Raw genomic sequence first — 21943 nt, 5'->3', positions numbered from 1 at the left:
TCGTAGCAGAGGATGGTTTCGATCCATCGACCTCTGGGTTATGGGCCCAGCACGCTTCCGCTGCGCCACTCTGCTCGCCGAGAGCGGCTTCTCTCCGGGTTCCTGAAGAAGGCTCCCAGGTGCCTTTTCTAAATCGCGCCACCTAGCGTGTGATTTTAAAAAAAAAAAATTGTCGCTACCTCTAAATCCGTTTTCATTGGCTAATTTCTGACACAGCGGGCGCTTTTTATTGGCTCGCAGGCTGGTCGGCCAAAGTAAACCAATGGGCATTAGCGACGCGTAGGGCGGGAGCCAATCGCGCCAGAGTTTGTTGGGACGCGCCGGCAAGCCGCGTCTGCGGCGTCCGCTCCTCTGAGGAGAGGGGCGGTTGGTGCGGCCTCCATTGTTCGGGTTGTAGGGCGCCATGAGGTAAAGGCACCGGGGGTTCTGAGCAGGGCTAGCGGACTCGCCCGAAAGCTTCGGGGAGGTGGGCCGATGGGAGCCGGAGTCCCCGCAGAGGCCGCGTGTCCGGGGCTGCCGGAGGGCAGCGCGCAGGGCCGAGGGCGGCGGGCGAGGGCCGCGGCGGGCCGGGCGGACGCGGGATGGCGGCTCCCGGGGCCACGGGCGTTACCCGTGCGGCGGCCCCCTGGGCGGCCGCTCTGGCCTCCGAGGCGGGGCAGCGGGAACGCGGAGGACGGCCGCGCGCGGGGCCCCTGCGGCGGAGCCCACGCCAGCGCGAATGTCTGCCTTTCCAGGGGTGACAGAGGCCGTGGGCGCGGCGGGCGCTTTGGTTCCCGAGGAGGCCCCGGAGGAGGGTGAGTGCGGGGGTCGGCGCCCCTGCCGGCTCCGCGTCGTCCGCCGTCCGCGGTCGGCGCTGGGAGACGGCGGCCGCACGGAATCGGCTCCCGGCGCGCGCCCCGCCGAGCGACCTCGGCGCGCGAGGCCGTGTGGCTCTTCTGAGCCGTAACCGGCGTCGTTTCCCTTGCTGTAGGTTCAGGCCCTTCGTGCCGCACATTCCCTTCGACTTCTACCTGGTGAGTACGGCGGGGGCGCTTCCCGGGCGCCGCGGCTCGGCGCTGGCGAGGTGCGAGGGGCGCCGCGTCCGGAGAGGGTCGGCGATCCCAGGACCGGAACCTTCGTTCCGAGCGACTCACTGGGGCCCCGCCGAGTCCGCCGGTCCCTGCCGCAGGCATCCCGGCGTGAGCGTCCGAGGAGCAGAAGCAGGTGCAGGGCGCTCTGCTGTCCGAGGCTCCCGCCGTGGCCGCGGGGAGCAGGAGCTCTCCCGCCGGACTCGCGGTCAGTGTCGTGGTTTCTTTCCGGCTAGTGCGAGATGGCCTTCCCGCGGGTCAAGCCGGCGCCGGATGAGACGTCCTTCAGTGAGGCCTTGCTGAAGAGGAATCAGGACCTCGCCCCCAACTCTGCCGAGCAGGTGCGCTCTGCCGCCGAGAGGGCCCCGGGGTCCCAGAGTCTGAAACTCCTCGCCGGCGTGAATTGGGCCCTGCTCTCGCGCCGCGCGCCCTGCGCCGAGGGAGGGGGCCGGTGGGCTCTGTCCGCAGGTGACGGGTGCGTTTATGTCTCTACTGGGGACCTGTCTTTGGGTCGGAAGGTTCCTCTCTTCGGGCATATTCAAGGCCAGAAGGTCAGAGTGTCCGCAGAGCGCTGTGTCGATACGGACTCAGCTTGTGTGGAAAGGGTTGGGGGAAAATAAACTCTGAGAAGTTGCTTACAGTTTTTCACTGTAGGGTCTTTTTGTTTCCTGCTGTTTTTCAGGCCTCTATCCTTTCTCTGGTGACGAAAATAAACAATGTGATTGACAATTTGATTGTGGCTCCAGGGACATTTGAAGTGGTGAGTTTTTAATGATTTAGCCCTAGGAACGGGCAGTCTGGGTAGTGTGGGTAGCGTTTCCTTGGCGCCCGTATCTTAATTCTTCAGTTACTTGTTCTCCAAGCCAAGCCTAAAATGGAAAGGAAAGTACAGTGGAATTCCTTTGTAGTGGCGATGCTGGGGACAAGACTTGTGTCAGCGCTCTCAGCTAGCCGTAATGTATTAGTTTTTTCTTGTGGTTGTTTTGGGATATGATTTGACTTCTGGTACTCTTAAGGCTGGCTAATAATTGTATTGTAATTGACTTCGGAGAGGAAATAGTGTTGTTGTTTTTTTTTTTAAGGTTTTATTAATTTATTTGAAAGCGGGAGCGTGCCCATCAGCATGAGTGTGGGGGAAGGGCAGAGGGACAAGCAGAATCCCTGCTGAGTGGGGAGTCCGATGCAGACAGATCCCCAGGACCCTGAGACCACCACCCCAGCTGAAGTCAGACTGGCATACTTAACCAGTAGCCGAGCAGGCACACCTAGACAGTCTTTTTCACTTCTACATTTTTTTCCTCCCTGAAATCCCTTTTCCGACAGCAAATTGAAGAAGTCCGACAGGTGGGATCATATAAAAAGGGAACAATGACTACAGGACACAATGTGGCTGACCTGGTGGTAATCCTAAAGATTCTGCCAACATGTGAGTGCACCTGTTTCTGGCCACAGGAGCAGAAAGTTGAGTTTGAGGCATGGGGATCTTTAAAGCCCAAATTGCTTTTCTTTTCTTTCTTTCTTTTTTTTTTTTAAGGTTTTTTTTTTTATGAGAGAGAGAGAGAGAAAGAACATGAGCCATGGTGGCGGGGGGCGAGGTGATTGGCAGGGAGAAGCAGATTCCCCACTGAGCAGGAGTCTGACCCAGGACTTGATCCCAGGACCCATGAGATCATGACCTGAGCTGAAGGCAGCCACTTAACCAACTGAACCACCCAGGAGCCCCTAAAGCCCAAATTTCTTGTGAGGAAGATTGTTTGGAAGACAAATGGGAAATTTATTTTTTTTTAACGTGCGCTGAGGTAATAAGGGACAAAGTCTGGACAATGTGTCTGAAAAAATGTATGTCTAGTTACTAAAGGGCAATGTTTCTCATTTGGTGATTTTTGTCTCCCATGGGATTTTTTTTTTTTTTAAGATTTTATTTATTTATTTGACAGACAGAGATCACAAGTAGGCAGAGAGGCAGGCAGAGAGAGAGGAGGAAGCAGGCTCCCCGCTGAGCAGAGAGCCCAATGCGGGGCTCGATCCCAGGACCCTGGGACCATGACCTGAGCCGAAAGCAGAAGCTTTAACCCACTGAGCCACCCACGCGCCCCTCCCGTGGGATATTTGGCAGTGTCTAGAGACGGTTTGGGCTATGGCATCCAAGGAGTAGAGATCAATGCACAGGACATCTTCTGTCCTCCAACTGTCAAAGAATTATCCAGCCCCATATAGGATTAGTGCCACTGATGAGAAACCCTACTATTCAAAAAATAAAAACAAAAAAACAAAAACAGGGTATGGGTATAGGAGGTATCCTGTTCCCTGAGCCTTCCGGTGTCTCTGTTGAGGTGTTAGTTTCCCCTTGTAAAAGTGTTTATTCTTGCTTGCCGTTGCTTCAACCTTGCATGTGGGGCAGAAATCAGAGGGTGTAGTAGTATAGAGCTGTATAGCTTTTAAATAATTGTTTATGGTCTCTTTTTCTCTCATCTAGTGGAAGCTGTTGCTGCCCTAGGGAACAAAGTTGTGGAAAGCCTAAGAGCACAGGATCCTTCTGAAGGTTTGAGTTTGTTGCTGAACATGTATTCAGTGGTCATAGGAGCCAGGTGTATAATTTCAAGTATACTTTTTAACAAAGTCAGGTCAGGCTAGAAGGAAGAGTGAATGTAGAGTTTTATGTTGGAGAAGTTTTGTTTTGTTTTTAAAGATTTTATTTACTTATTTGACAGACAGAGATCAGACAGAGTAGGCAGAGAGAGAGAGGAGGAAGCAGGCTCCCCGCTGAGCAGAGAGCCCAATGCGGGGCTCAATCGCAGAACCCTGGGATCATGACCTAGGCCGAAGGCAGAGGCTTTAACCCACTGAGCCACCCAGGCGCCCCTATTGGGGAAGTTTTTGACAGTGATCTCCGGTGTTCAGAATCCTGTTGCATCTCCTTTATCTTTATTTACTCTTTTTTTTTTTTAATAGTCGAGGCTATTTTTTATTTTTTTAAAGATTTTATTTATTTGACAGAGCAAGAGGGGGAGAGAGAGAGACCACAAATAGGGGGAAGCACCAGAAGGAGAGGGAGAAGCAGACTTCCTTCTGAACAGGGAGCCCCATATAGGGCTTGATCCCAGGACCCCAATGACATGGACCCAGGATCCCATGACCTGAGCCAAAGGCAGATGCTCAACCAACTGAGCCACCCAACCGTTCCTACTTGTTTTTTTGTTTTGTTTTGTTTTGTTTTTGTTTTTGTTTTTTAAAGATTTTATCGACTTAGCATGGGCAGAGCAGAGGAAGAGGGACAAGTAGATTGCATGCTGAGCGCAGAACCAGATGCAGGCCTCAGTCCCACAACCCTGAGATCATGACCTGAGCTAAAATCAAGAGTCAGATATGTAACCAACTGAGCCACCCAGGCATGCCTACTTTTTACCTTTTTTTTTTTTTTTAAAGAATTTATTTATTTGACACAGAGAGACCACAAGTAGGCAGAGAGGCAGGCAGAGAAGGGGGGTGGGGGAAGCAGGCTCCCTGTTGAGCAGAGAGCCCAATGTAGGGCTCGATCCCAGGACCCTGAGATCATGACCTGAGCTAAAGGCAGAGGCTTAACCCACTGAGCCACCCAGGCACCTCTACTTTTTACTTTTTTAAAGTTTAACTAATTGCTGTATCCAGTGTGGGGCTTGAACTCACACCCTAGAGATCAAGGGTCCCATGCTCTACCCACTGAGCCAGCCAGGGGCTCCATGTCCATTACTTTTAGAATTGTATTCTCAATCCTCATTCTGGACCTTTAATATTTTATTAAAGGTTTTATTTATTTATCTGAGAGGCACACTGCTTGCTTGCTCACAGGGAAGAGGGGGTAGAGTGGGAGGGAGAGGGATAAGCAGACCCTGTGCCTAGTGCAGAGCCAACATAGGGCTTGATCTCAGGACCCGGACATCAGGACCTGAGCCAAAACCAGTAGTCAGATACCTGGTGGACTGAGTCACCCAGGTGCCCCTGGATCTTGCTGTTTTTAAAAACCTATCTATTCCCGTACTCCCGCTGTAGATTTATCTCTGGTCATCTAAAGGAAATGGGAAAGTTACAGCTTTTGATTTTCTTTCAGTTTTGACCATGCTGACCAATGAAACTGGCTTCGAGATTAGTTCTTCTGATGCTACAGTGAAGATTCTCATTACAACAGTGCCACCCAATCTCCGAAAACTGGACCCAGAACTCCATTGTTAGTTCTTTTTTTCTGTTGCTGAGATATTTGGGAAAACAAAACATGGCAAAGGTTGCTGTTAAGTTTACTTATTAGCTTGTAGCTATTCCGTGTGAAGCCTTCTGCACTTAAGTTGATGCCTAGACTTTGCTGTCTTCCTCTGTAATTGGGAGAGTTTTACCAGCTTGCTAGTGAAATTGTTACGTGGGATGGCTAAGAAAGCAGCTGGTGGAGGACTTGAGAAGGAGTGAGGAAATATTTATTGGGGGGGGGTTGGCTCTTGGAGAAAGTAGTGGCTCTTGCATGCTTTTACATTTGATTTGAAGGAAGAATAGTGATTTTTGGATGAATGATTTGCTGATCTGAGGAACATGGGGTGGTTTAAGAAATTAGGAAGTTACCCTGTCTTGCAAGTTCTTGGACTATGGCAGTGTGGTTGAATTGCTTGCTTAATCATGGTGGTATTTTATTGTGGCCTGTTGTGCTTGTCTTCTAGTGGATATCAAGGTGTTGCAGAGTGCCTTAGCAGCCATCAGACATGCCCGTTGGTTTGAGGAAAATGCTTCTCAGTCCACGTGAGTCACTCATTATTTGAGTTAAAATTAATAACTCTACTTAATAGTAACCACATCCCCCATACTTCCTCTGCTAGAACCTTTTTGGCTCTAATTTGTCAGGGTTGTTTTTTGGTAGGGTTTTCTTTTTCTTTTTCTTTTTTTTTAAACTTCAAGTAAACAAATTTAGATTGAAACAGAATGTGTAGTTTTGGAAATAAAATCAGCTCTGTACCTCGGGGATGGACATACATGAGCTTATTACTTTTAATCTCTGGGTCCCTCTTACCTTCAGAGTTAAAGTTCTCATCAGACTGCTGAAAGACCTGAGGATTCGTTTTCCTGGCTTTGAGCCCCTCACACCCTGGATCCTCGACCTACTCGTAAGTAAAGAAGGGCATTTGGAAGTTCCTGCTCATCCCTACTTAAAAGTAGTTACTCTGAAACCTATCAGGGTCTGAAATTTGGTGAAGCTGAAAATGAATTTCATGGTGGGCAAAGTAATCCCGTAAATATACAAGGTTTATTACTTCCTTGGGTTTTTGGAGTATTGAGTTGAATGAGTAATTGGCTGCCCTTATGCCTTTTTTACTGATCTCATTTCAGTAACGTGATAATGAAGGAAATTACTGAATGAACAGCCATTTCAGAATTGCTCATGAACATTGGAGCTAGGCCTTAATAACCAGTTTTCTCTTGGATGGTTTAAAGTTTGTTTGGCTAGATACGGCAAGTTTATGGCACACCTACCAGATTGCTTTTTTTCCAGGGGCACTATGCCGTGATGAACAATCCCACCAGACAGCCTTTGGCCCTGAACGTGGCATACAGGTATAACATGCTGCTTTGGGTTTGGGGCTGGGTTTAAGGGGTCTTTGTGTTCTCTTAATGTTCTTGTGTGTTTCAGGCGTTGCTTACAGATTCTGGCTGCGGGACTGTTCCTGCCAGGGTCGGTGGGTATCACTGACCCCTGTGAGAGTGGCAATTTCAGAGTACACACAGTCATGACTCTGGAACAACAGGTATTGGGACAGCTCTGATACGGTCTGTTATGCCCCACTCTCGTCAGAAGGCAAAGGGAATGTGGTCTTTGGGGGGGGGTCAAGATTTAGGGGTTCTCACAGACTTTGGTCTTGAAATTAATGTTGTGTTTATTTTCATGATAATGTTCATCAGGTAAGTACTTTGATTCATCTTGCTAGTTTACCCTCACTTTGCTCTCCTTTAGGACATGGTGTGCTACACAGCTCAGACTCTGGTCAGAATCCTCTCACATGGTGGTTTTCGGAAGATTCTTGGCCAGGAGGGTGATGCCAGCTGTGAGTGCTCACCGTGGGTCCCGGGTTCTTTGTGCTGCTCTGTGGTCTGCAGAGAAGCCCTGCACTGCTCAGATGTCTTGCTGTTTCTACTGTGTAGATCATGAGTTGTATGCTCGACTACCTGGCTTGAAATCACTTTTTCTTTTCTAGATCTTGCTTCTGAAATATCTACCTGGGATGGAGTGATAGTGACACCTTCAGAAAAGGCTTATGAGAAGCCACCAGAGAAGAAGGAAGGGGAGGAAGAGGAGGAGAATACGGAAGAGCCACCTCAAGGAGAGGAAGAGGAAAGCATGGAGACTCAGGAGTGACCTTCCCCTCTCTTCATCCCTTTTCTTTTCCAAGGGGAAGACTGCAGCCTAAGCTAACTGCTACCGGGCTTTATACGGTGGCATTTCTGAGGGATGGGGGAGACGGGAAGGAACATAAACTCTATAGAAGGGAGTGTCATTCCACTGGGTTCTGGTTGGCTCAGTGGCCAGAAGTCTCCCGTGTGTGACCTGTGCCACCCAGCTAGAGTGAAGCGGCCTACTGGCTCTTCTTCCTAAGACTTCAGAGAACCCAGGTCCTGGAAACCTCTCTCAACCAGTACTTCGTTGTTGAAATGTTATGAGCTGTTAGTGTCCTATTTTCTTTTTCTTTTCTAAGAAAAATGATTAAAGTACTTCCTAGTAGGGCTCTTGGTCTTGTTTTTCATTGGCACCTGAGAACCTTTTTTGCTTTCTGTACTCAAGTAAAAGCGATACTTGAGTCTTTTCGTTATAAACACTAGATCATAATTTGAAGCCATATTGGAATCAAAGTACAATGACTTTTGGAACCTTTCCATACACCGGAGAAAACGAGAACACTGTTTAAGCATTTATTGAATTAAATGGTTCTAGCAATACCGCTACTATAGTCAAGGCAAGTGCAATCAACAGAAGAGGGTGCAGACAGGAGTCCTCACCTTGACCTTGCCTGCCCTCTCATCCAAATCCTCTGTAAGCAAAAAAGTCACAAGGAGAGGACACGCAACAGAAGAACAGATCTAGGCCTGAAGGTAGAGGAGTTCCGTCTTGAGTACGTACAGGCCTCAGCTCATTCTTGGAAGCAAGAGTCATCATAAATCCTGTGGGATCATTGGTCCTGCTGTACCCAGGTTTCTTTGAGGCCCCACATAAACAGGTAAGACTTAAGTGCTTCAAACAAACAGCTGCTATGCTGATGTCCCATGGTCTACAGGGAGTCCTGGAAGAAACAAAGCAGCTGGGGAACAGTACTTGTGCTACTCTGAGGCCACGGGTGGCTCCCATCTTCTGGCCTATTACTTGCTTGGGGAACCAGGAGGGTAAACCCCTGAATCCAGCATTGCCCTCCTGCGGGCTGTTTCCTTGGCCACGCTGTGGTTTAGCCGCCTCAGCCGTTCCTGTAAGACAAGATTTGAATCATGGGGCGCCTGAGTGGCTCAGTCGTTAAGCGTCTGCCTTCAGCTCAGGTCGTGATCCCAGGATCCTGGGCTCATGCCCCACATCAGGCTCCCTGCCCCTCGGGAAGCCTGCTTCTCCCTCTCCCACTCCCCCTGCTTGTGTTCCCTCTCTTGCTGTGTTTCTTAAGAAACGTCTTTAAAGAACAAGAGTTGGAGTCTGGGCTACTCTGAAAGGCTCCAGCACTCCCTGTCAACTACGTGCCAGACGGTATCTTGGGCTTGTCCATCTCTGCCTCAGTCTCCTACAGAATGGAAGAATGTCCAGGAGAGGAACCGGGTACTGAGAACGAGTTCTACCACGCCTGCCAGTAGCTGACAACTCCCTTTGTTTCACTGCCTTGGGGACTGTGCGATGTCCCTGACGACTTGGAAAGAATCACTAATGGCGGGAATTCTTTTACCTGCGCGTTCTGTAGAATGTTGTTGACCAAGACCACGCGCCGCCGGGCATTAAGCAGCTTCTTCACGTAGGGGTCGAGGTCCAGGGCCACCTTCTGATCCTCATTGATCCGACACAGTTCTGGGGGATGGAAGGAAGGAGCAGCGAACCCCTAATGGTTCCCTTCCTGCTCCTAGGGAGAGCAGGCTGGTAAATGGGACTTAAACACGCCTGCACCCCCGTGGGCCGGCCACTAGAAGCCCGGCAAGCAGAATCCACTGCAGCCTCGCAGCCCTGCAAGCACACGACCGAAGCCCACCCCGCGCCTGGCTAAACGTGAGGCCCTAGAAGTGCGCTGCAGGGTCGCTGGTCCACGGGGTGCTGACTCACCAGTAGCTAGGTTGTCAATCTGTTCTCGTAGCTCCACCTGGCTCTCTCTGCAAAGAGGAGGAGACCCACACTGTCAGTCACCGGGACTCGAAAAACCCCCTCCCTCAGGGACTCCCCAAGTGCTGGGAGACGCCGCCACCACCACCACACCCGCCCGGCCGGCCGCCCGCCCCTCCAGTCCCACGCGAGACTCGCCCCCTTCCGGCACAAGCCCCGCCCCTTCCGGCACAGCACTCCTCCTCCTCCTCCTCCTCCTCCTCCTCCCCCCACGAGGGGAGGCCCCGCCCCGCCTCTCCCTCTCGGACCTGACGGCGTGGACGTGAGAGTCCAGCTGCTGCACAGCCGGTCGCAGGAACTCGAGGAGCCCCTCGGCGAAGAGGTCACGGCCTGCGGGACCCGCCACTGGGGTCCCTGCCCCAGACACAGCGGCGGAACTAGCCGCCGCCATTACGAGCAGTCCTTCCGCCCGGAACGTGCCGCGCGGGCCGCCGGGAACTGAAGTCGCGGTGACGTGCGCCACCAGGGGGCGTCTGGGAGGTGCTGGCTGGACGCAGCCTGGGGACTTCTGGGAAACCGAGTCTCCGCGACTGGGGGCGGGTCCGGCCGACCTGCAGTTCCTTGGGGGCCCCGGAGAAGCGGTGTTGGGGGGTGTCTCCAGACCTCGGGGTGGAAGGAGCCATTTTGGGGGTGGCTGTTTTGGGTGTTCTGCAAAGGTGAAAAAGGGAGTGCTTGTCTCTCTGGTTGCGTTTAGCCTCCCGTGCTACCCAGATTGTAGTCATCGTGTATATAGTCTCCTATTTCCGACTTTGCGAGTGTGCTTTTTAATGGCCCTGTAGTGTCTAGAGAGGAAGTAGGAATAATATTAAGTCTTAAAAGGGAATGAAATCATTGCACCCAAAACCATAAGATACCTAGGAATAAACCTAACCAAAGAGGCAAAGAATCTATACTCAGAAAACTCTAAAGTACTCATGAAAGAAATTGAGGAAGACACAAAGTAATGGAAAAATGTTCCATGCTCATGGATTGGAAGAACAAATATTGTGAAAATGTCTATTCTACCTAAAGCAATCTACACATTTAATGCAATCCCTATCAAAATGCCATCCATTTTTTTTCAAAGAAATAGAACAAAAAATCCTAAAATTTATACGGAACCAGAAAAGACCTCGAATAGCCAAAGGAATATTGAAAAGGAAAGCCAAAGTCGGTGGCATCACAATTCCGGACTTCAAGCTCTATTACAAAGCTGTCATCATCAAGGCAGCATGGTACTGGCACAAAAACAGACACATAGATCAATGGAACAGAATAGAGAGCCCAGAAATAGACCCTCAGCTCTAGGGTCAACTAATCTTTGACAAAGCAGGAAGGAATGTCCAATGGAAAAAAGACAGCCTCTTCAACAAATGGTGCTGGGAAAATTGGACAGCCACATGCAGAAAAATGAAATTGGACCATTTCCTTACACCACACACAAAAATAGACTCAAAATGGGTGAAGGACCTCAATGTGAGAAAGGAATCCAACAAAATCCTTGAGGAGAATGCAGGCAGCAACCTCTTTGACCTCAACCGCAGCAACTTCTTCCTAGGAACATTGCCAAAGACAACAGAAGCAAGGGCAAAAATGAACTATTGGGATTTCATCAAGATCAAAAGCTTTTGCACAGCAAAGGAAACAGTTAACAAAACCAAAAGACAACTGACAGAATGGGAGAAGATATTTGCAAACGACATATCAGATAAAGGGCTAGTATCCAAAATCTATAAAGAGCTTAGCAAGCTCAACACCCAAAGAACAAATAATCCAATCAAGAAATGGGCAGAGGACACGAACAGACATTTCTGCAAAGAAGACATCCAGATGGGGGGCGCCTGGGTGGCTCAATCGTTAAGCGTCAGCCTTCGGTTCAGGTCGTGATCCCAGGGTCCTGGGATCGAGCCCCACATCCGGCTCACTGCTCCGCAGGGAGCCTGCTTCTCCGTCTCCCACTCCCTCTGCTGTGTTGTCTCTCTCTGTCAAATAAATAAATAAAATCTTAAAAAAAAAAAAAAAGACATCCAGATGGCCAACAAACACATGAAAAAATGCTCCACATCACTCGGCATCAGGGAAATACAAATCAAAACCACAGTGAGATACCACCTCACACCAGTCAGAATGGCTAAAATTAACAAGTCAAGAAATGACAGATGCTGGCGAGGATGCGGAGAGAGGGGAACCCTCCTACACTGCTGGTGGGAATGCAAGCTGGTGCAACCACTCTGGAAAACAGTGTGGAGGTTCCTCAAAAAACTGAAAATGGAGCTACCCTATGACCCAGCGATTGCACTACTGGGTGTATATCCTAAAGATACAAACGTGGTGCTCCGAAGGGGCACGTGCACCCGGATGTTTATAGCAGCAATGTCCACAATAGCCAAACTATGGAAAGAATCTAGATGTCCATCAACAGATGAATGGATAAAGAAGATGTGGTATATATACACAATGGAATACTATGCAGCCATCAAAAGACATGAAATCTTGCCATTTGCGACGACATGGATGGAACTAGAGGGTATTATGCTTAGCGAAATAAGTCAATCGGAGAAAGACAACTATCATATGATCTCCCTGATATGAGGAAGTGGAGATGTGATGTGGGGGGGTGGGGGGGTAGGAAAAGAAAAAATGAAAGAAGATGGGATTGGGAGGGAGACAAACCATAAAAGACTCAATCTCAAAAAACAGACTGAGGGGGGCACCTGGGTGGCTCAGTGGGTTAAGCCTCTGCCTTCGGCTCAGGTCGTGATCTCGGGGTCCTGGGATCGAGCCCCACATCGGGCTCTCTGCTCTGCGGGGAGCCTGCTTCCTCCTCTCTCTCTCTGCCTACTCATGATCTCTGTCTATCAAGTGAATAAATAATAAAAATCTTAAAAAAAAAAAAAAACAGACTGAGGGTTGCTGGGGGGAGGGGGGACGGGAGAGGGTGGTGGGGATATGGACATTGGGGAGAGTATGTGCTATGATGAGTGCTGTGAAATGTGTAAACCTGGCGATTCACAGACCTGTACCCCTGGGGATAAAAATACATTATATGTTTATTAAAATAAATAAATTAATTAAAAAATTGAATTTGTAATTTACAGCAACAAGCAACAGTGGTATTTTGGCCACTCCTATTTGTTTCTTTCTTTTTTTGTTTTTGTTTATCTAATTATAGAAAGGTAGGTCAGTTGTTACTCTGATACATTAGTTTTCTCAAGTAATATTTACACACAGTGAAATGCACAGATCTTATGAGTACTAATATATAATACAATCTCGTTGTATTTCCTTATCAATTCTAAGGATGGACATAGGTTGCTTCCAGATCTTGGCTATCATAAGTAATATTGCAATAAACATAGGGGTGCATATACCTTTTCAAATTAGTGTTTTCATTAACTTTGGGTAAATACTCAGTAGTAGAATTATTGGATCATATGGCATTTCTATTTTTATTTTTTAAAAGATTTATTTATTTGAGAGAGTACTGTTGGCGGGGGGTGGGGGGGAGACAGAGGGAGAGAGAGAATCTCAGACTCCCCGCTGAGCCAGGAGCCCTGCACAGGGCTCAGTCTCAATGCTGAGATCATAACCTTAGCCAAAATCAAGAGTCAATGCTTAATAAACCAAGTCATACAGGCCCCGGTATTTCCATCTTTAATTTTTCAGGAACCTTCATACTGTTTCCCACAATGGCTGCACCAATTTACTTTCCCACCAACGGTATAGGAGGGTTCTTTTTTGTTCACATCCTTGCCAAAACTTGTTGTTTCTTGTGTTTCTTAGTTTAGCCATTCTGACAGGTGTGAGGTGGTATCTCATTATAGTTTTGATATGCATTTCCCTGATGATGAGTGATGCTGAGCATCTTTCATGTTGTCTTGGCAATCTGGCGATCACTGGGGGCAGGGGGTAGGGGGATGTAGGAATGTAGGGTGTAGGGATGTAGGAAATAGGTGAAGAGGACTAAAAGGACACAGATTGCTCACTGTGATGGGCACTGCATAATGTTAGAATTGTTGAATCAATATATTGTACATCTGAAACTAATATAATACTGTACGTTAATTATACTGGGAAAATTAATTAATTAATTTCCATCCCCTATCTCAACAATGTCCTTTGTGCCTCCTTACAGTCAACCTTGACCCCTTCAAGACACCCATGTTCTTACTACTTCTATCATTATAATATGGTTTTCCTGTTCCTAAATACCATAAAAATTAAATCATATAGAAAAAAAAAGGGGGGAATGAAATCGTTATACATGCCACCATGTGGATGAGCCTTGGAGACTCTGCTGAGTGAACTAAGCAGAGCACGACAAATACTGTCTGGTTATCGCATGAAGTACCCAGAGCAGTCAAACTCATGGAGATCAAATGTGCTTTTGGTTCTTTCTCAGGACGGGGTTGCAAGGGGAGTTACTGCTTAATGGGTAGAGTTTCAGTACAGGATGATGAAGAAGTTCTAGAGATGAGCAATGACGACACGGTAATGTGAATGTGAATTTGCTTAATGCCACTGAACTGCACAGTTAAAAATGGTTTAAGTGGTAAATTTTATGTGTATTTTGCCGCAGTAAAGCAAAATTTAAAACCTACATGTGTTTCCATATTTTCGTTTTTTCTTTCCTCCAAAAAGTTTCCTTAGTTTTGTTGGGCTTTTCATGGCTTTCCTGAGTTTATCGTCTTGTTGAATTCTCAGCCCAAGGCACAGTGTCTTCAGCTCTGGAGTGCGCCGGCGGCTCACAGTCCTGCGGCCATGGGGTCAGGTGTGTGTGGAAGCGCTCCTGGAGGGCAAAGGGGTCCCCAGAGCACCAGACTGTGCAGCCTTGAGCTCCATCCTCAGGAATGAAGGAGGGGAGGTGTTTAAATCACTGTGGGAGGGCGCCTGGGTTGCTCAGTTGGTCAAGTGACTGCCTTCAGCTCTGGTCATGATCTCGGGGTCCTGGGATCAAGTAGCACATGGTGCGGGGCGGGGGGGGGGGGGGCTGCTCAGCGGGGAGCCTGTTTCTCTCTCTCCCTCTGCCCCTCCCCCTGCTTGTACTCTCCCTCTCATGCTCTCTGTCAAATAAATAAATTAAAAAAATTTTTTAAAGATTTTATTTATTTGTTTGACAGAGAGATCACAAGTAGGCAGAGAGGCAGGCAGAGAGAGGAGGAAGCAGGCTCCCCGCTGAGCAGAGAGCCTGATGCGGGGCTCGATCCCAGGACCCTGGGATCATGACCCGAGCTGAAGGCAGAGGCTTAACCCACTGGGCCACCCAGGCACCCCAAAATTAAAAAAAAAAAATCACTGTGGGAGACTGGTGGTCCACAGCTAGGAAACTAAGGCTCCAAGTGTGATAGCTTTTAAAACTTTTTACACTTTTTATTGTTTATTTATTTCTCTGTACCTTTCCCTCTAGTAATTGGAGCTGAAAGTCTTCTGAGAGGCTGGGGCTTATTCTGGGAGTCAGCAACGGGGGAGCCAGCGTCACTGGAGCGGGCCTAGCGAGGACGAAGCCCGGAGGATAGAGTAGTGATCGTGGGGAAGAGGAAGGAATAGGGGCTAAGTCCGTGAGACCCCTGCGGGAGAGAGACCAAGGGCTGGTCTGGGTTGGGAAAGGAGGTTAGTGGCTCAGTGTCTAGACAAGATGCCCCCAAGTTGGCCACATTTCAGGTACCTTTTTGAAGTAAGGTTGTAAAATTTGTAAAATGGAACAATAAAAAACCCCTGGGATACTAGGTAAAGTTGAATTTCAGATAGACAATTTCTTTTTTTCTTTCTTTCTTTTTTTTTTTTTAGATTTTATTTATTTATTTGAGAGAGAGTAGACAGGGGAGCAGAGAGATTCCCATACTCCCTGCTGAGCATGGGTCCTGATAATGGGCTCGATCTCACGACCCTGAGATCATGACCCAAGCCAATATCAAGAGTCAGACGCCTGGGATGCCTGGGTGGCTCAGTTAGTTAAGCATCTGCCTTTAGCTCTGGTCATGATCCCAGGATCCTGAGATCAAGCCCTGCATGAGGCTCCCTAAGCAGGGAGCCTGCTTCTCTCTCTCCTCCTTGCTGGTGCTCCCTCTCTCTCAAGTAAATTAAAAAAAAAATGTTTAGGGGGACTTGGGTGACTGCCTTTGGCTCTGGTCATGATCTTGGGGTCCTGGGATCGAGCCCCGTGTCAGGTTCGTTGCTCAGTGGGGAGCCTTCTTCTCCCTCTGCTGCTCCCCCTGCTTGTGCTCTCTCTCTCCCTGTCAAGTGAAATCTTAATAAAGTAAAATAAAATAAAATCTTTTTTTTTTTTTAAAGAGTCAGACACCTAACCAACAGAGCCATCTAGACATTCCAACAACAAATAATTTTGGAGTATAAGTATCTTATCTGGTAACCCTACTTCAAAGGCTGGTTCTCTGAGAAAAATCACTCACTGCTCTGTTTGTATACTTTCCTCTGCACTCTTCCTATCATCTCCAGCTAGCTCTTATCTCTCCCGAGCGCACTACAACACCTCGTGATTGATCTTGCCCGCAGTCTCTCTACCCTCCAGGTTAGTCTGCGCTCTGGAACGTCAGATTACATAATAACCTGCTCAGAGACTACAAATACTGAAAGGGACTTCGTTGTATTAATTAATTAATTTTAATTTTAATTTTATTTTATTTAAAGATTTTATTTATTTGACACAGAGAGAGAGAGAGAGATCACAAGTAGGCAGAGCAGCAGGCAGAGGGAGGGGGGAAGCAGGCTCTCCAATGAGCAGGGAGCCCAATGTGGGGCTCGATCCCAGGACCCTGGGATTATGACTTGAGCCGAAGGCAGACGCTTAACCGACTGAGCCATCCAGGCGCCCCAATTTATTTATTTTTAAAGATTTTATTTATTTGAGAAAGAGAGCAAGTGAGAGAGAGAGAGAAGTAGACTCCCTGCCAAGCAGGGAGCCAAGTGCGGGGCTCAGTCTCAGGACCCTGGGAGGATGACCTGAGCCAAAGGCAGACCCTTAACCGACTGAGCCACCCAGGTGCCTCTATTTATTTTTTAACATAATCTCTACCCCAGCATGGGGCCTGAACTCACCACCTCAAGATCAAGAGTCTCCTGCTCCACCAGTTGAGCCACACAGGTGCCCCGAAAGAGATTTTATTATTTTACTTTATTTTCTTCTGAAAGGGACATTAGAAGCCATCTTTCCACGGTTTCTTGGACACCTATGTAAGGGAGACCAGGCAACGGTCTGTTGAAAAGAATACCAAGGGCTTAAGATGGGGTCACTTATGTCAAGCTAAGTCACCAGACCTGGGCTTTATTTTATTTTTAAGATTTTATTATTTTGACGGAGAGAGACACAGTGAGAGAGGGAACACAAGCAGGGGGAGAGGGAGAGGGAGAAGCAGGCTTCCCGCTGAGCAGGGAGCCCGATGCGGGGTCTCGATCCCAGGACCCCGGGATCAGGACCCGAGCCGAAGGCAGAGGCTTAACAACTGAGCCACCCAGGTGCCCCAAGCCCTGGGCCTTATACTTAACCTAATTGCAGTTCCAACCTCCCCCAGAAACAGAGTCTTAACTGGTGAGTCAGGAATTGTCTAGTCAGCACCAGTAAGGCAATCTCCATCCCCCCACACCCCCAGAGGAAGGTGAGGTCACCTGCAGGCCAAGACCCTTCCGCCTCCCCCGCCCCCTCAAGGGAAGGTGACCTTGCCCAGAGCAGTCCTGTCCTTGACCAAGAACTCTTTGCCCCACCCTCCTCCCTACAAAACCCTTCCCCGCCGAATGGCTGCTCAGAGCTCCCCTCTCCTTGCTCGGGGGTATGGTTCTTGGTTCATGGGTTGCTTAATAAAGCCAATCAGATCTCCAGATTTACTCAGTTGAATTTTGTTTTTTAACAGGTTTTACAGAAACTCTGAAATCTGGTAACAGCGTGAAGGTCAGTGCCGGCTAAATTACTCTTTAAATGTTTATCAAATTCCAGGCATCCTGGCACCAGGTGTTCAGGGAAGAAAAGCCCTCCTGCGCGCGCTCTGTAACACAGCAGTGGCCCTCCTGTTCTGGACTGTTCTATAGAGGCTGCAGGAGGTCATAAGAAGGGCCCCATTCTCCAGGGCACTGGGGTGGCTCAGTCAGTTAGCATCTGCCTTCCTCTGTCTTGGGCTCAGGTCAGGATCCTGGGGGCCTGGGACCCGAGGATCCCCCCTGCTCATGCTCTCCCTGCCTCTCTCTCTCTCTCAAATCTCTCTCAAGTAAATACATTAAAAAAAAACAACAAGCCTAACCCTGCCCTCTATCCTGGGTCCCCTGAGCGGTGCTGAGGTGAACCCACCCCCCTCTTGCTGGTCCTAAGGAGGCGCCACAGGGAGTTGTCCTGGTTCAGGTGGCACAGCCCCACTCTGCCCTTTGACCTGCAGACTCGGTGTGCCCCCCCCCACCCAATGGGGAGCCTGGGTGGGGCAGGGGGCGGTCAAGGTTCTCAGAGGCCCTGCTGTACCTGGGAAGGGGGGCCTGAGAGTCAGGTCCAGGTAAGGGACAGGGATTCACTCATCCCGCCCCCCCACCTTTCTGGAAGGTCAGAAGTTGGTTTGGGGAGCCCTACAACGCTTTAGTGGTGGAGCCAAAGGCAGCAGCCCTGGCCTGGGTGTGGAAAGGGCTAGAGCGGGCAGTGAGGCCTGGGATGCCAGCTTTTCCCCCGAAACTGGTACTTCTAGAGACTTCCTGTCCCCGCATGCCCCACGGGTGGGTTCCCTGGTCAGACCTCGATCTGGTTTAGACTCCAGGACTCCACTTATCACAAAGGAGCCAGAAGCTGAGGGTGGTCCTGGCCTTGGCAGCCCTACAGAGCACGAGACGGCCGCAGAGGCCTGGCCTTCTATCTTTCTAGTTTCCCCCCATCTCTTCTCCCTTCTCGGGTTGCTACCTGGCTTTTCCCAGAAATGAAATTCCTTTAGAGGATGTGCTTACAGTTTGTTAAAGAGCAAAAATTCAACTGAGTAAATCTGGAGGTCTGATTGGCTTTAGTAAGCAAGAACCAAGAACCATACCACCTGTAAGGCCCTACTTAGCCAGAGTGAGCCATTTTGTTGTTTATGCGGTAAACTTAGATTGACCCTGCCCCCCGCCCCCCCAGGGGAACTTACTTAGAAACAAGTCTGGGAAACCAGTAAAATACGACCGACCAGTCCCTGATAACAGAGCCCATATACCAGGACGTGTCAGGTCAGGGGGAGGTAACACAGCCCAGAATACAAGGATGAGTCAAGCCAGGTGGAGAGATCCAATCAGGAAAACACCTCCCTAACCACCCAAGAATGTGGGCCCTGCCTTTTGGGCACCAATTCTGACCAGAGTGATAGGCTAGTTCAGGTAGCTACTATAGGGTGAATTGTAATTCAATTGGCCACCTGTGTGTGGCCAGGCTCGACCACATGGCCTTTGCTTCATAAAAGTTAGTCTGTGAGGCGGGGAGGGGTCGCCTCTTTGCAAGAGAAGGCCCTGGCCGGTCAGTTCGATTCTCGATGCTAGGCGCGAAATAAAGCTTTGCTTGACCTTCGCTTTGTATCCGTCTCGCTCCTTTGACCATGGACCCAACACCCCTGAGCAAGGAGAGGGGAGCTCTGAGCAGCCATTCGGCGGGGAAGGGTTTTGTAGGGAGGAGGGTGGGGCAAAGAGTTCTTGGTCAAGGACAGGACTGCTCTGGGCAAGGTCACCTTCCCTTGGGGCGGGGGAGGCGGAAGGGTCTTGGCCTGCAGGTGACCTCACCTTCCTCTGGGGGTGTGGGGGGATGGAGATTGCCTTACTGGTGCTGACTAGACAATTCCTGACTCACCAGTTAAGACTCTGTTTCTGGGGGCGCCTGGGTGGCTCAGTGGGTTAAAGCCTCTGCCTTCGGCTCGGGTCATGATCTCAGGGTCCTGGGCTCGAGCCCGCATCTGGCTCTCTGCTCAGTGGGGAGCCGGCTTCCTGAACCTCTATCTGCCTGCCTCTCTCCCTACTTGTGATCTGTCAAATGAATAAATAAATCTTAAAAAAAAAATTTCTACTGTAAGGACCTATTTAGCCAGAGCGACTCCATCTTGGTTAAAAGCCATTTTGTTGTTCGTGCAGCAAAACTTAAATGGACCCTCCCCCCCCTCCCCCCAGAGGAGCTTACTTAGAAGCAAGTCTGGGAAACCAGTAAAATATGGTCAGCCAGTTCCTAATAACAGAGCCCAGAATACAAGGCCAGGTTGGCCAGTTCTTGATAACAGAGCCCAGAATACAAGGATGAGTCGGACCAGGTGGAGACATCCAATCAGTAAGAAACACACAAACTTTTCCCCTAAATACAAAAGAATGTAAACCCCGCCGTTTGGGCGCCAACCTTGAGCACTAATTCTGACCAGAGTAATAGGTTAAGTCAAACAGCTACTATAGGGTAAATTGTAATTCAGTTGGCCACCTGCGTGTGACCTAACATGACTACGATCTCATCGGCCACCTATGTGTGGCCAGACTTTTGCTCTATAGAAGGTAGTCTGTAAGGTGGGGAGGGGTCGCCCTCTTCGGAGGCGGCCCTGACCAGTCAGTCAGTCAATTCTTGAGCCTGTAAGCTGGGGGTGGTCGCTCTCTTCGGAGACGGCCCTGGCTGGTCAGTCTGACTTCTAATGCTTAGCATAGAATAGAGCTTTGCCTAACTTTCACCTTGTCTCAGTCTCGTTCCCCTGGCCAATCAGTCTGATTTCTAATACTTGGCATAAAATAAAGCTCTAAATAACTTTCACTTTGTCTCAGTCTCGTTTCGTTTAATAACGGACCTAACACTATACCCGAAGTGGGGCTTGAACTCACAACCCTGACATGAAGAGTCACCTGCTCTGAGCCAGCCGGGGCCCTAAGGCTCCTAACAAACCGCACCTTGTCAGTGTCTGCGTGGCAGGCCCTCAGCAGATGGTGGTGGAGTGAAAGGCTGACCCGGGGCCAGGGGCCAACCTCCACGCCCCTCTCTACCGTGCACACTCAGCTGGGACTGAAGGTGGAAGAAGCCGGCATAGGACTCAGGAGACGCTGAGAGCGGCCGCTGAGGCTGGTCTGGAGCTCCTCGTGCCCGGTCCTGGGAATGGACTCCCTCGGGAGGCAGGATGGCTATAGCGGAGCTCCCCTGCCCCCGCCCCGCCCGCCCCAGGGTTCACAGTGAGGGTTCACGCGGATGCTGGAAACGGCAGCCCCAACTCGGTCTTAGCTCACTCCACTGCAAGAGCTGGGTGTAGAGGACACGGGCTAAGTCCTCCCAACGGCCACCTGTGGGCAAGAGGAGCCTGGAGTCAGCAGGACACCGGGGCTGGAGTCACCCTGGGAAGGGCCAGTCTGGGATCGAAGAGGCTGACCTATGAGGGAGCAACTAAACCACACTCAGCACAGCCCCCCCCCCCTTCTCTTCTCGGGCTCGGGGGATGGAAACATTCAGGACTGCCCTGAAATGAACCTCCCAAGTGAATTCCATCAATGAATCGGAGGGCGGTGCAGGGAGGCTCAGTGTCCCCATCCCAGTGCCCTGCTCTCCCATTTCCCAACTCCCTCAACATTTTGCTTTCACCCTGACACAGTCAAATGTGGGGCTACCTGCAAGTAAGAGAAGGGGGACCATGGGCAGAAAGGTGTGTGGGGCACTGCGACCCCCTCCCCTTCACCATATTCCCTTTTCCTCACATATGCCTCAAAGCCTTCTATGAATCTTTTTCTTAGAAGATCTCAGTGACTGAAGGCGGGCAGGGGGTTGGGGTGGGGGTGAGAAGTGGTTCAAAGCCACCGCATCAGGGCACATGGGTGGCTCAGTTCAAGCGTCCGACTTTCAGCTCAGGTCCTGGAATGGAGTCTGGTACTGGGCTCTGTGCTCAGAGGGGTCTGCTTGGATTCTCCCCTCCCTTGCCTTGTGCTCGCTCTAAAATAAATTGTCCTATTTGTGGGCAGGTACCTACCTAGGGAGAGGACTGTGTAATAACCCCGAGATGGATCACCCAAAGTTGTGTCAAGAGGGTAAGGGACCTACTCAACCCGCAGTTCCCCTCCCTTCCCAAAGGTGTCCTGGGAAGTGCCTGATGTAACCGGTGGATATTGTTTGCAAATGGTACCCTGTCCACTGCCGAGCAGCACCTCCCTCACAAGTCTTGGGGGTGGACCAGAGTCTGGATCTACCTAAGGGACTATCCTCACAACTGGCCTTGCCCAAATGAAAACACTTTCCACCCCTTCCAATTACGTATTAACACCCGTCTGACCTGAAGACCTCGAGCCTCACAGTCCATTTTTAATAAACAGAAATGAGTGGAACACACTTGGAAACCAGATCGAGTGGATTTTCTAAAGTATGGTTCTGTCTCTACCACTACCTGGTCTTCTCAATCTCTCTCTTCCATAGGACTAAACCACTTGCCTCACAATCCAGAGGCTAAGAAGCCCAAGTCATACAGATAGGACTCATGTCCAGGCTGTCTTGACCAAAATTTCCTTCTCAGCGTGCCACACACACCTCCCAACAGTTTAGGGAACCATGTTATCTCACTGGCAACTGGTTTGGTGGTGGTTAGGTTCTTTCCCA

The 21943-nt window shown here is 49.8% G+C and overlaps 2 protein-coding genes across 2 annotated transcripts; one reads left to right on the top strand and one right to left on the bottom strand.

The window, feature by feature from the left end:
* Positions 1 to 302: 302 nt before the first annotated feature.
* On the top strand, positions 303 to 7803 carry ILF2 (interleukin enhancer binding factor 2). Its single transcript, XM_080824518.1, has 14 exons — positions 303 to 408; positions 735 to 794; positions 971 to 1013; positions 1304 to 1408; positions 1750 to 1827; positions 2391 to 2493; positions 3544 to 3609; positions 5155 to 5271; positions 5750 to 5828; positions 6103 to 6190; positions 6577 to 6638; positions 6715 to 6829; positions 7036 to 7126; positions 7277 to 7803. The coding sequence occupies exons 1-14, from the start codon at positions 404 to 406 to the stop codon at positions 7435 to 7437; spliced, it is 1173 nt and encodes a 390-aa protein (XP_080680644.1). The 5' UTR covers positions 303 to 403; the 3' UTR covers positions 7438 to 7803.
* Positions 7804 to 7974: 171 nt separating this feature from the next.
* Positions 7975 to 9889, bottom strand: SNAPIN (SNAP associated protein). The gene is made up of 4 exons (XM_080824519.1): positions 9669 to 9889; positions 9364 to 9410; positions 8996 to 9114; positions 7975 to 8534 (listed from the first exon to the last, which is right to left on the bottom strand). The coding sequence occupies exons 1-4, from the start codon at positions 9809 to 9811 to the stop codon at positions 8433 to 8435; spliced, it is 411 nt and encodes a 136-aa protein (XP_080680645.1). The 5' UTR covers positions 9812 to 9889; the 3' UTR covers positions 7975 to 8432.
* Between the last annotated feature and the right edge of the window lie 12054 nt (positions 9890 to 21943).

This window comes from Martes martes, assembly GCF_963455335.1.
Source record: "Martes martes genome assembly, chromosome: 15".
Taxonomy (NCBI): domain Eukaryota; kingdom Metazoa; phylum Chordata; class Mammalia; order Carnivora; family Mustelidae; genus Martes; species Martes martes.
This window is presented reverse-complemented; position numbering and strand designations above follow the sequence as displayed.

What these genes read in the sequence shown, in the direction of transcription:
- ILF2 (XM_080824518.1), top strand. An exon ending in CTCCAGGGACATTTGAAGTG is followed by an intron (nt 1,828 to 2,390) that starts GTGAGTTTTTAA and finishes CTTTTCCGACAG; the next exon opens with CAAATTGAAGAAGTCCGACA. An exon ending in TCATGACTCTGGAACAACAG is followed by an intron (nt 6,830 to 7,035) that starts GTATTGGGACAG and finishes GCTCTCCTTTAG; the next exon opens with GACATGGTGTGCTACACAGC.
- SNAPIN (XM_080824519.1), bottom strand. Translation starts at nt 9,811, where the DNA reads ATGGCGGCGGCTAGTTCCGCCGCTGTGTCTGGGGCAGGGACCCCAGTG. An exon ending in TCTCACGTCCACGCCGTCAG is followed by an intron (nt 9,411 to 9,668) that starts GTCCGAGAGGGA and finishes TCCTCTTTGCAG; the next exon opens with AGAGAGCCAGGTGGAGCTAC. An exon ending in ACATTCTACAGAACGCGCAG is followed by an intron (nt 8,535 to 8,995) that starts GTAAAAGAATTC and finishes CTTGTCTTACAG; the next exon opens with GAACGGCTGAGGCGGCTAAA.